Raw genomic sequence first — 13,973 nt, 5'->3', positions numbered from 1 at the left:
GACTTGAAAATGGCTGTCTAGCAATGATCAACAATCAACTTGGCAGAGCTTGAAGAATTTTTAAAAAGAATAATCGGCAAATATTGTACAATCCTCTTAAGAGATTGTAATCGCCACCAAAGTATTGACTCAGGGGTGTCAATAATTATGTAAATTAGGTATTTATGTTTTTAATTTTCAATACATTTGCAAAAAAATGTCAAACATGTTTTCAATTTGTCATTATGGGGTATTGTGTGTAGATGCGTGAGAGCGAATCTATTTAATAGTTTTTATATTCAGGCTGTAACACAACAAAATGTGGAATAAGTCAAGGGGTAAATACTTTTTGAAGGCATATGGAAGTACTTAAGTGGCAAAAAAGGGGTTAAAAATGTGTAAAAAATAGATATACTAATTTCCTGAGCTTTCTTATATATATCCAATTTAGGACAGGCACTTCAAAACAAACTTCTTTTATACCTTTTTGGACTATCTGTTTTGCCATGTATGAATGTTATTCAATGCGTTTCTATGGGCTAATAGCAGTAAGGCCAAATTCAGTGTTTCATTAAATTATTCATAAAATATATAAAAAAAAAAAAAAATCAAATAGCTAAATGTTCATTGGTGGTATTACAATCTTAAAACAATTCCATATGTTAGCTTAGTAGAATCCAGTCCAGGGCCCTTCTGTTTAAGATTTTAAAATTCTGACAATAGAGCGATGTAAAGTACAAATATTTTGGAGAAGTCAGGTAAGGAGCAGGACGTTGCTTTTAAAATGACAGATTTATTTTTATTACAACATGTTAAATATACCAGTAAATACTTCCATAAACAGGTCTAATAAATCAAAGTCTAAAAGCCATATATTTACATGGACTGTAATCTGTGAGTAGAAAGGGGAAAATCTAGAATACAAACATTTTTGGCTTTTTTTCTCTTCAAATCCTTTTAGTAAAAATGTTGCATCTTGCCAATAGAATCAACAAATTAAAACGTGGATATCTAAGCACAAACATTCTGTACATTCCTTCCTTACAGTAATATGTTCCTATAAATAGCTGCTCATGCAATGCTCAGCATGTTAATTATACAATTACAGTCTGTAAATAAAAACGAATTAAAAATGTCATGCTTTCCTTTTTTTCTAATGTCATCCACTGTAGTCTTTCTCACATTGCCACACAATAATAATTGGTTTAGCTTACTATACGTGCCACAACACTATTTTTTAGATTCTTCTTCCGAGGAGAATATCAAATGGAGCCACCACCTCCTTCTCCAGTCCTGTCAAGTCCTGTCTTTTGATTCCTGCTATGTTAGTCAAATCCTCCTTGACTAACTGCACCAACTTCTGCAGCCCTTTGAAGTAGAAAGATCTGGAGGTGGAATTACACGCGTGTGGCGGTGCCTCGCTCGTTCCTGGAACGCCAGTCTCAGGTCTGGGTGTTGTTGGTGTCGGAGGGGGCGAGGAGAGCCCCTATCCTCCACATGTAGAGGGAGTACAGAGGGAAATCATCGGACAGGAGCAAGACGCTATGCTCCAGCCGGCCCAGAAGGGCCCTCTGCTCTGAGCTCCAATGGTGCCCAGTTCCCCCTGTGGCCCCTGGGGGTCCTTGTCCGACCTGAAGGAGCTGCTCCAGGAGCCAGAACAGGTAGAAGGAGTTCTCATACAGGGATACGTCAAACTGTCCGGGCCCCTCGCTGCTTTCCTCCTGAAAAACACAAACATCACAGAGGCAATTAAAGTAAACTACCTGGCTGGAATAAATACCAACAGCATCTCACACTTAATATTTGAACTCAACCTGCTCTCAGGTCATTTTACAGGCTTCTAAAAAGATAAATGAAAAATAATTATATACACTCAACCGAATTTAGAGAAAAACTGATGACCAAAAAATGGACTTGTGTGCAAAAACTGTGCTTTGAAGCCTAATTCCAGTTGACTGGTATCACTGTGTGCGTGTATTTGTGTATGTGTGTGAGTGCCATTTACGCTTGTGCTATTTGTGTGAGTGTGTGTGTATGTGTGTTTGGGTGTGTGGAGTGAAAATGAGTAGAACAGCAGCCAGATGGCTGTCAGGTGCGGCTCCAGGCTGCTGGCTGTCTCCAGAGAGCTGACAGGATGTGAAATAGTCTCTCCTGCCTGACTCACTCGGACCCCATCTGGGTAGATCACGAACATACACCTCCTCTCCCTGGGGTGCTAATGGTATAGTCTCAATATGGCTGCTGCCATGAAAACTAAAATAAATAAATAAGATGGGTGCAGTGAAATGTGTTGTTTTACAGGGTCAGCCATAGTCGTACGGCATATCCCTGGAGCAAATTAGGGTTGAGTGCCTTGCTCAAGGGCACAGACACATTTCCCCTCAGAAGTAACTTTCCACTTAGGTCCCATGGTAAATATCCCGCTATTATAATAGAGGAAGCTATTCAATGAGCTGACCAATGCCACCATGGAGAATAGCACCGAACAAGCACAATAAACAGCAGCAGATAATGCCTTCTGCTGGCTAACATTACATGAGTAATGTAAGAGGATGTAAGCTGAGAGGGCAAACTAAAGTAGCCTAGTAGTAAACATTTCGAGTAGCTCATAAACCCCCAGAACACCGACGGTCTGCAGATAAGAGTCCCCCTGAAGAAGGAAAACAGCCCAGACACACTGAGTCACTAAAACAACTACCTTTTGGGCACCTTACAGCTTGAACAGATATTGAAGAGATATTCAGAAGGAAAAGAGCCTTAGACGTTTCTCTTTGGAGACCAATGTACTCTAATCTTTGAGTCACTAAAACAACTCTCTGGTTTTTGGGTATCATAACTGATATACAGAGAAGAAAGTAACGGTGTAGAAAACCCGTACAGTTGCTCCTGAACACTTCTCTCAGCCTTCTCTTACCCTATTTCAGAGACACAACTCCAAGACAAAAAAATACCGTCGGCTACACATATTACTCAAATGTAAACGTGCATACTTACTAAGTCTCGATCGCTACGACACTCGCCCGACAGTTGCCCCCCTTGAAACAAGGCAGTGTAAACAGAATTGTCTCATTGAGTCAACACTCCTACAATATGAATGGTAATAGCAGAGCAATGTTTTTCAAACAGCTGAAATGTATAGATTTCTTCCAAATATTTTAGACTTTTATTGAGATTTTTTTTTACCTGAAATTTCAGTAGCAGCCTGTTACATTCTGAAATTGTCGCAGTAACTGCCGGCTGCACTGAGCCATGTAAAAGTATGGAAGCCCATCCACACCACCAAAAACGTGTAAAATGTAGGTTATACAAATAGGATATGTTTTTTCATTTGTAATATTGCGTGGTGATTTCAAAGGTGGCACTAAAGGTTCCAGAGTGGTGGGGGGAAATTGTTTTCCTGGGGCCCAGAGTTTTTCCTGATCTGGTACCTAACCAACTGCGGACCCTAGTTGTAGCGTATGATCAGGTCATATGGTAAAAAAAAAAAAAAACAATCCTGGAAATACTCCTAACCCTATTGAGGATGAAAATGTGAAAACCCTTTACAGAGACAGAGACAACTGTGATCGGACAAAAACGAACATGGCTGCGCTGGTTGCATACATGGTTGCATCCTGTAGGCCTTTGCATCTGTAATAAAACATATACTCATTCAGTATGTCATCACTATTGTGTTGATTGATTAATTCCAGTCAATGATTTGTGATTAAAAAGGCCTAGGTTGCCTAGCCACCCAAAGTGTAAATATAAACCAAATTTGATCATTCACATTTTCTCAGAACATAAATAAATGGGCCTATTTTAGGCTATAAATACATAGCTTAGGCTATAAAAACATGACGTTATGTTTGCCCAGATGCGTATAGGCTTCTCTAGGTTACCTGCAGCTGTGGTTGTTATCAGTAGGCTACAGTTGGTCAGATTGAAGCACAGACTAATTGTGCACGTTGACTATGGAAGTCTGTTCCCGCCACAAAATCAATTTTATTTAATCTGACTTCGAGTTATGAGATAGTAAGTCATAATAATGAGATAGTAAGTAAAAATAATGAGATAGTAAGTGAAAATAATGAGATAGTAAGTCATAATATGATAGTAAGTCATACTTATGAGATAGCAAGTCATACCTATGAGATAGCAGTAAAAAAATAATGAGATAAAGAGATAGTAAGTCATACTTATGAGATAGCAAGTCATACTTATGAGATAGTAAGTAAAGAATAATGAGATAGTAAGTGAAAATAATGAGATAGTAAGTCATACTTATGAGATAGCAAGTCATACTTATGAGACAGCAAGTCATACTTATGAGATAGCAAGTCACACTTATGAGATAGTAAGTTCAGGCGATCTGTATCACATTAATCCGATGTGCACTTTGCATCAGGCCCTTAACTTTCAAGGACAGCCTTATGTACTGTATATCCTATAGTCAATCACAGTGTGTGTGTGTGTGTGTGCGTGCGTGCGTGTGTGTGTGTGTGCGTGTGTGTGTGTGTGTGTGTGATATGAGTTGGTGCCTGCTTGATGACATCTGGTTCACATCTGATCAGATATGACTAATGAATTAATTCAATTCAATCTGTTAAAGGGGCAATCTGGGTTTGGTACATCCTTTTAAATTATTAATATACAGCCATTGATTCTTGAAGAATGTAACTTAGAAAAGCTTCATGAGCAACGTTCTTACTTACCCCATCAGAAACCAAAATATAAGCTTGTTTAATTGTTTGTAAACAATATAATTGTAAACAAACACTGTATAGCTTCAAAACATGGTTAAAACTATAATTTTGATCTCATGGATGGTCAGTCCTTGCATCCCTATGTGAGAGTCCTTGAGACTATGTACATATTTGAGAGTGGTTACATTTCTCCTGCCCCATTCCTCAGCTTTTTACCAAATAAAGCGGGGCCACTTTATTGTTTGAATCACAGATTGCCCCTTTTCAAAGTCCATGATCCAGACTCACTATATCATAATTATGACTTACAGATCTCATAATTATGACTTAGTATCTCATAATTATGATTTACTATGTCATAACTCGCAGTCAGATTATTTTTTGGGAGGGGGGGGGGGGCTTCCATAGGCTTCCACCGCTTATCATGGTGAATTCACTTATATCCATGTTGTCAGTCGCAATTAGCTTTTACCACACATAATGATTTGCATGATATTGAGAAAAATGAGTTGGAGTAATGTAAGGTAGGCCTACTGTACTTTTATATTGGTATGAGAGGGTTAATCATTCATTTTTGATAGGCTAACGTTACTTGATGAAGACACGCTCTTATAGCAACTCTGTGCTTTGGTCTTGAAGCTAAATGTAATGAGTGTAGTCTACAGATGAGAAAATAAATTGTCTGCACATACATGCTTGTGAATTGTTGCATTATTCAAGTGTAATATGGTTTGGTTGCATTATTCAATAGTGTCATATGTTTTAGAAGAACATGTTCTGTTATTGTTGAATTGTTTGTGTTTACTGCCTAGTGGCTACTGTGATATTTACAGTCAATTTGAGCTGCGGACCAAGAATATTGTGTTGCCAGCCACAACGAAAGGTGAGGGAGGCAAGGATGTAATGTGAATTGAAAAGTTGAATTATCTTTCGCCACCCCGCTCTACAGACTCTCCTTCATATCTCGTAGTGGGAATAGGACCTTTATTACCCTAGCAGAGAGCAGAGGTACTTGGGGAATCGGCTTTCCATTGTTTACAGGTCTCTCTGCCCCCAAACTATTCACACCTCTTCTGGATCTCTCTCCTGGTGTGGGTCAGCTGACCTTGCCCAGCCAATCAGCGGTCTAACCTGGTGGTGGTAACAGGCCCCCAATTCCTGCTGGTGCTTTATTTGTTCCCAGGAGGGCAGGTTGTGTGTCTCTGTCCTCCATCACAATTCAGCAACTGGACCTCTCCAATTTCCACATGGACAATCCTCTAATCTGGACTTCCTAACTGTGTGTTAGTGCAGTGGTTCCCAACCGTTTTTGGTTACTGTACCAATAACTGAATTTTGCTCTGCCAGGAGTACCCCTAAAGTACCCCCTCATGTGTATTTTACCAGTACACCTATGGTCTCATGAGTCTTCTCATGCACCCCCAGTGTATAGGCCAAGTACCCCCAGGGACCCTACTACCCCTGGTTGGGAACCACTGGGTTAGTGCATGGAATGACCATGTAAGTGGACTCCTAGTGGGTTAGGTTTCAACTGCTGCATGTACTGTATCTATTCAAATGTAACATGCTACTGTATTACTGCCTACTATACTACTCCTACATGTCTCATTCAATGTAGTGTGTTAGCAGGCTAATGCATATCAGTGTTATAGTTAATGTTACATAGACCACATCTTCCCTACTGTTCCCCTTAGATTGTTATTTAAGTCACATGCACAGGGTGGCATTGGTAGTGGCAGGGAGGAGAGTACACTCTTAATGGTGCTTCTGTAGAAGACTTAGGGCCCTTGGGGACAGGCCACATTTATTCAGCCTCATGAGGTTAAAGAGTCACTGTTGTAACTTCTTCGCCACGGTGTCTGTGTGGTTTGACCATTTTACGTTTTTGACGGTCTCCACGGCGGCCCCGTTCCCCCTGAAGTCCACAATCAGTCCCTTTGTTTAGCTGACGTTGAGAGAGAGATTGTTTACCTGGCACCACACCGTCAGAGTGCCTACCTCCTCCCTGTATGCCATCTCGCTGTTGTTGGTAATCAGGCCTACTGCTGTCGTGTTGTCAGCGAACTTGATGATGGAATGGAAACTGTGTGAGGCCACACAGTCGTAGGTATGCAGGGAGTACAGGAAGAGACTGAGGATGCACACTTGTGGAGCCCTAGTGTTGAGAATCAGTGTGGAGGAGTTAATGTTGCCTACCTTCACTACCTGGGGGGGGGGGGGCGGTCCATCAGGAAGGACCCAGTTGCATAGGGAGGAGTTCAGTCCCGGGGCTGTGAACTTTGTGGTGAGCATAGAGGGACACTATGGTACTGAAGAACGAGCTGTAGTTTATGAACAGCATCCTCACATATGCATTCCGCTTGTCCAGGTGGGTGAGGGCAGTGTGCAATGCAATGGTAATTGGGTTGTCCGTGGATCTGTCGGGGCAGTAGGCAAATTGGAGACGGTTCAGTGTCGGGAGGGAGGCGGTGATGTAGTCTGACTAGCCTCTCAAAGCACTTCACGATGACGGAAGTGAGTGGTACGGGTCTGTAGTCATTCAGGTCAGTTACTTTTCCATTCTAGGGCACAGGGATGATAGTGAACATCTTGAAGCAGGTGGGGATAACGGAAAACACAACAGGATGTCCAAAAACACAACAGCTAGCTGGTCTGCACTTGCTCGGGGGGCATGGCTAGGGATGTCATCTGGGCCAGCAACCTTGCGAGGGGTTAACATGTTTGAATGACTTGCATGCATTCTCCGTGGAGACGTAACCCTCGTTGTCCTCAGAGGCTCTCCTCGGCAGCTCAGAGTCGTTTTGCTTGAACCGTGAGAAAAAGGTGTTTAGCTTGTCCAGTAGGGCGACATTGGTGTCTGCAACATGACTGGCTTTTTTTTGGTAATACGTGATCGTTAGAAGCCCCTGCCACATACGCCCTTGGGGTAGTTCTGGGTACAGTACAGTAGGACTGGGCGATATGGCCAAAATATCATATCAAGGTATTTATAAATAAATAAATACGTATGCCATCCAAGGGTCAGCACATACATTCTAAGTGATTTCAATGGGTCTTTCTAAATTCTGATTGTTTTAAACTGTTCAATTAAACTTCAAGCTAAAACAATCCTCCAGGACTGCGGCGCAGAGGAAAGAACAGGCCACGCAGAACTTCACTGAGTTCGCCTCATTAGTTTGCACTATATAGAGCAATGCTTTTTCTGTGATAGAATCAACATTATTTCAGACCCCTTTCAATTTAACAAAACAAATCTAACTTTGTAAGATTGAGTCTGATTTTGTTGTAGGCAGAGCCAGAGCGCCAAGGAGTAGAATTCTATTGGCAGGTAGTTAGCACACAAGCGGTCTTTCAATCACCCGCAAGTGAACGTGCTTAAGGTGCTTTTCAGATCAGCTCAAATGTGCACATTTGTTGATATTTTTTGCTAGTTAGCGCGTTATTAGCCCAGCTATAGGTAAGTATAGGTCAGCAATAGGGAGTTACTGCTTCCTACTCAAGGACAAAACGTGTAGGCTACATTTCAAGCTGTCTTTGAAAAGCAAGTTTTGTCTTAATTAACGGGGCAGTGTTGTATTTTGAGACAGGCTTGAATGTGCAAATAAGCAAATAGGCTGAGGGGTAGCCTACATTGTCTAATTCTCTGTCTGACGATAATAATCAATTGTATTTTGTAAAGTGGTTTCTTGCATCATACAACACAATACAATGCAATTTACAGTCACCTATTTGGCCCATGGTGTTATAGACCAAGTAAAAAAATCATGAATTCATGTCAAGCCTTGCATAATGTAAAAACGTCTAATGCAATGTAGGCCTGCATTGAACACCACAAATAGGCTACTGTAGGCTATATCATAGAAATCAAAAGCTATTTACATGTGAAAATGTTATGGGATTTGCTCCATTGGATTTGTTGGTAGGCCACTCTGATAAGCCTACATTATGCTCAAATTGCCATAATAGCCTATTGGCTACTGTCTAAAACTGTAAGGGTACAGCCTCAGAGTTCACTATAAACACGCGCCGGAAGTTGCACAAAATTCGAACGTTCAAGTTTCCACTCAGAAGATCTAAAATTCGCTAAGAAAAGGCAAACTAGCCATTTGCAGATGTAAGAAACACAAACTAATAGTGTAATTATAGAACGCTACTGGATTTATATGAAGAAGCAAAGTGGGCTGTATTGACAATGCAGACTGAACGAACAAATGCGCCCTTTGAGTGACAGGGGGCGGGGCTAGGTCTGTGTTGGAAGCGGCATGGAGAGAGAGGAGAGAGGATGACTCAAGTAGCGGAGTAAATTATAAAAATGGACGTTAAATACGGCGTATCACATTTAGCAAACCAAACATTCAAAAACCGTTATAGAAGGTAAAGTAAAAACCCAAACCGGTCTGTTCATCAATACCGGTATATCGTAAAACACAGTATACCGCCCAACCCTACAGTATAGTATCCAGGCCATTAGGAGTATTTTCTCCACTGTTACTATAGGCCTCAAGATGGCTGCAGTGTTGTTATGCAACCCAAGATGGCTGCCTCCATGGCTTTTCCCTAGCATTGCTAGCCTCTAACTATGCTACGCTACTACATTAGCTGCTGTATTGCATATTGTTATTTATATCATATATATACACTGCTAGTATACAGTTATCTGCTGCTACTCTTATTACTACAAGTAATGCCACTGTGTAATACATGCTTTCCTTCTGTCCAACTACAACTTCCACTAGTCCCTTCTCTTTGTAATGCTGTGTGTGTGTGTGTCTGTTTGGTGTGTGCTAATACATGTGTGAATTTTAAGCTTTTGTTTTGGGGGGTTGGGGGCCCCTTGTCAAACATCTTCTCTTAGCCTCATGACATAATATGTAGAATAGCATAATAAAACCGCACATTTTTTCTACACAAAATCTGTTGATATGCAGGAAGTATCCCAAATGCGGTAGTCCGGCTCTGCCTCAGTGGTGTCAGGGCCTCCTGTACTGGATCTATCTGTCTGTCTGCAGGGATTCTAATCATAATGTGCTGTGACCTTGATTGCAGAGGTTTGAGATAATGAAGTGGACCCTGAACGGAATTCAATTGGCCGTTTTGATTAGACCTGCGACTCGTTAAAGCTAGGAGACTACATACAGTCCCACTCTCTGATTGGAGAGTCAGCCATCACAATCTCAGAGATTGGGAGAGAAAAAGTATAGACAGCATGATAAAGCTGTGCTAAGAGGCCTAAAGGGGTAGTAATATAATGATAGACAGAGATTGATTCGTTGACAGAGCGGAGGCGAAACAGAAAAGACCACAGTTTGATTCAGACAAGGAGGAAAGATAAGGGAAAATACAATTTCTCCCTTCTCCAGAGCAGAGCTGCTCCCCTTCTCAGTGCTCACTAACTCAACAATACTGTGTCCAGACGGCCAGTCAGCGGGCAGGCTCAGTATTAACGCTCATCTAAATGCATAGCCTGCGATCCACCAGGACTTTGGTACACACTGTGGTTGTATCCAAAATGGCACAAAATGTATCAAAAATTCCCTATATAGTGCACTACTTTTGACCAGGGCCCATAACTATGGTCAAATGGCCTATGTCTGCTTAGTGGGTGGGGGGGTTCACTTCCAGTTAAATCTCTTCCTCTGCGAACCTGCCCAGTCATGCTCTGCGCCCCTGTCCACTCTGCGCCCCTGCCCAGTCATGTGAAATCGATAGATTAGGGCCTAATGAATTTATTTCAATTGACTGATTTCCTAATATGAACTGTAATTCAGTAAAGTCGTTGAAATTGTTGCATGTTTTATATTTTTGTTCAGTATATATAAAAGAGTAATATTGGTATGCAAACTAAACGTTTTATACATTTCAACTCTATATCTGACATGGTACAGGTGTCTTCTTTTTTTTTAAGCCCATAACCATGGGTATGAGGTGTATATTTTTGTTTCAAAGTAGATTTGTTTAAGACTACCAAGAAACACTGTGTGACCCTGATTTAGCCCACTGCAGTAAAAGGTTAAGGCTCCAGTCTTGATTACTGTCTGGTAATATGGTCAAGTGCAGCAAAGAAAGACCTAGCAAAGCTGCAGCTGGCTCAGAACAGACCAGGACACCTTGCCCTTAACTGCACATACAGAACCAACAACATGCATACCAGTCTTTCCTGGTTGAGGGTTGACGAGAGATGAACTGATTTTCTTCTAGTTTTTATGAGATGAAAATTCCAGACTGTCTGTATAATCAAATAACATTCAGCTCAAACACCCTTACATACCCCAAAAGACATGTCACCAGGGTTCTCTTCACAGTCCCCAAGTCCAAAACGAATTGAGGGCAACGCACAGTATTATACAGAGCCAAGTCTCCAGCCACCCAAGTCAAAGACTGTTCTCTCTGCTACACGGCAAGCGGTACAAGGGCGCCAAGTGTGGGACCAAAAGGCTCCTTAACAGCTTCTACCCCCAAGCTATTAGACTGCTGAACAGTTAATCAAATGGCTACCCAGACTATTTGCATTGACGCCCCCCTTTTTTTGCACGGCCCCTCTTACACTGGCTCTATGCACACTCACTGGCCTCTACCCATACACTCACACATACGGCTAGTGGTTAGAGCATTGGGCCAGTAACCGAAAGGTTGCTGGATCGAATCCCCGAGCTGACCAGGTAAAAATCTGTCGTTCTGCACCCACTGTTCCTAGGCCGTCATTGTAAATAAGAATTTGTTCTTAACTGACTTGCCTAGTTAAATAAAGGTTAATTTGAAAAAAACACACACACCATTACATTTACATTTAAGTCATTTAGCAGACGCTCTTATCCAGAGCGACTTACAAATTGGTGCATTCACCTTATGATATCCAGTGGAACAACCACTTTACAATACACTTTCACATCTGCTGTTGCTACTCTGTTCATTATCTATCCTGAATTGCCTACTCACTTTTACCCCTACCTACTTGTACATATTACTTCAATTACCCCCTGCACATTGACTCGGTACCAATACTCCTTGTATAAAGCCTCGTTATTGTTATTTTATTGTGTTACTATTTCCTTTTGACATTTTTTGCAAATTAGTTTGACTTTTTAACTCTGCATTGTTGGAAAAGGGCTCGTAAGTAAGCATTGCACGGTAAAGTCTACACCGGTTGAATTCGGCGCATGCAACAAATACAATTAGACTTGATTTGATTGCATGGAACTTCTTTCCATCTACAATTACTTAAGCAAACAGCAAAATTACCTTTAAAAAACGGATTAAACAACATCTCTCATGGAACGGTGGGACTGTGAGGGGACACACACGCACAAATACACGCACACACAATGTTGTTTGTATTTTCGTATTTTAAATTCTGTCCATAATTATTGGTATCATTGATAAAGATGAGCAAAAAAGACTGTATAAAATAAATACAAATTCTGAGTTATATTTTATACTAATAAAATTGCTCAGAGAAAGAGATTTGGTTTAACAAGTAATTATGAAAAATACATTATTGGCACCCGTTATCTTCCCCTTGTGAGGATAACGACACTGATCCTTTCTCTAAAATGTTTAATGAGATTGGAGAACACATTGGGAGGGATCTTAGACTATTCCTCCATACTGAATCTTTCCAGATCATTGATATCCTTTGTCTGTTCTTATGTAGAGTCCTCTTCAATTCAAACCACAGGTTTTCAAAGGGGTTCAAGTCTGGAAACTGAGATGGCCATTGCAAAATGTTGATTTTTGTGGGGAAAAACTCATTCTGATAGGCTGGGCCTGGCTCCTCAGTGGGGAGTGGGTTGTAACTCAGTAAAATATTTGAAATTGTTGCATGTTGCGTTTATATTTTTGTTCAGTATAATTTCCCAGTTTTTGGAGCATACAATATAGTATTTGTATTACTTACTTCGTACAGTCTTATTTGCTCATCTTTATCAATGGTGCCAACAATTATGTACCTGACTATGCACAGGTGTCTGTTTGTATTGGAGGTTGGACAATATATCCATGCAGTGTTTGCTCATTTCCGTACAGACCCAAAAACACAAAAGCTAATAGACATTTGCTCATCACTAACACTGTTCACTTTACTTAATAACCAGATCCTCAAAACACCAACCTTCGCATCTGTGACAGATTGGCTGTACAAACCAAAATGCTAGAGTTAAAATCAAATGTCAAACAAAACCTGCCTGCAGGCCACACATTTGGAGAGTTGATCTTCCAAACTTGGAAAATGTTATAGTATTTGGAGTCTGAGATATTTGACTACGAGGCCCCTTGGGACTTACCTTGTTTCAGCAGCCAAAAGATGACTAGTACCCACTTCAAATAATTTTTAAAAGGTAACTTTTGAACTCAATTTCAATCCATTTATTTGATGAACATTGTACTGTACTTATTTGCAAATGATGTTATGCAAGTCACTCATAAACACTATAAAGCAAATCAATGATCTGTGCAGGACATGTTATGTGGTGTGAAAAAACCAAAACCAAAATCCTGGACCATAAATCAGGATAAGTTTCAATAAATCTCTTTCAGTGGAAACAAAACTGCTGCCGAAAAATGGGTTCTTCCCAGGACTGTTGGTCCGGTATTTGCAATCCCATTCTATGTCATGAGGTTGGTGTGTAAAGTGTGGAGAGCAGAGCCGAGCAGATGTGCTTAGTGAATAAAATATTTTCTGATAGCCATCTGACCGAAGCCTATTGTAGCCAGCACTACAAAGGCAGACAATACTAGCCCACACAGCCGTCATCACCTTGGCTCAAGATAAGGAAAACAACTCCCCAGAATTGATTTGTCTTCTGCCTCAGAGAAAGCTACAATGTGTTTCATAGCATCTCGTTCAAGGCGGTGGACTGACAATACACTGATTTCTCCGACAGCTAATCGATCCCATCTCATCCGCGAGGGAATTCTCCGAGTTATATCTGACTGCATTTTGACCGCTTTTAGTGTGAGGACATATACCTTTTGTTACAAGATAAAAGAAACACCAAGTTCTTCAAGCTTTCCTCAAAAGCAACACCATTAAAATCTAGGCTATTCTCTGAGGAAGAAAAGCATTTTGTAGTTCTTCAGAAAACTGTCTCTCGAGGTCTTTCCTCAGTCAGAACCGTTGTGATGTAGTGAGTATACGGACGCTGACTCACTGGCACATTCACTGCCCACTACACTCATGAAGAGACCAAAAGTGACATCAACCTTCAGAGAGATTTATTACTTCACCTGGGTTGAACTGCAATATTCCGTCAATTTCCCCAAGAAATTCGGTTTGACAGACAGAAACCCCACAGGCTACAGCCCCCTCTGTCC

General features: G+C 41.0%; 1 protein-coding gene across 1 annotated transcript in view; it reads right to left on the bottom strand.

Moving 5' to 3' along the window:
- Window positions 1-796: 796 nt before the first annotated feature.
- mei4 (meiosis-specific, MEI4 homolog (S. cerevisiae)) overlaps window positions 797-13,973 on the bottom strand; it is a 54,289-nt gene continuing 41,112 nt past the window's right edge. Inside the window, exon 5 of the mRNA XM_055884551.1 lies at window positions 797-1,700. Within this exon, the coding sequence (XP_055740526.1) occupies window positions 1,422-1,700 (279 nt within the window). The 3' untranslated portion in view covers window positions 797-1,421. The remainder of the gene's footprint in view (window positions 1,701-13,973) is intronic.

This window comes from Salvelinus fontinalis, chromosome 27, assembly GCF_029448725.1.
Source record: "Salvelinus fontinalis isolate EN_2023a chromosome 27, ASM2944872v1, whole genome shotgun sequence".
NCBI classification, from domain to species: domain Eukaryota; kingdom Metazoa; phylum Chordata; class Actinopteri; order Salmoniformes; family Salmonidae; genus Salvelinus; species Salvelinus fontinalis.
Note: the sequence above shows the minus strand (reverse complement) of the source record. Positions and strands in the feature narration are given on the sequence as shown.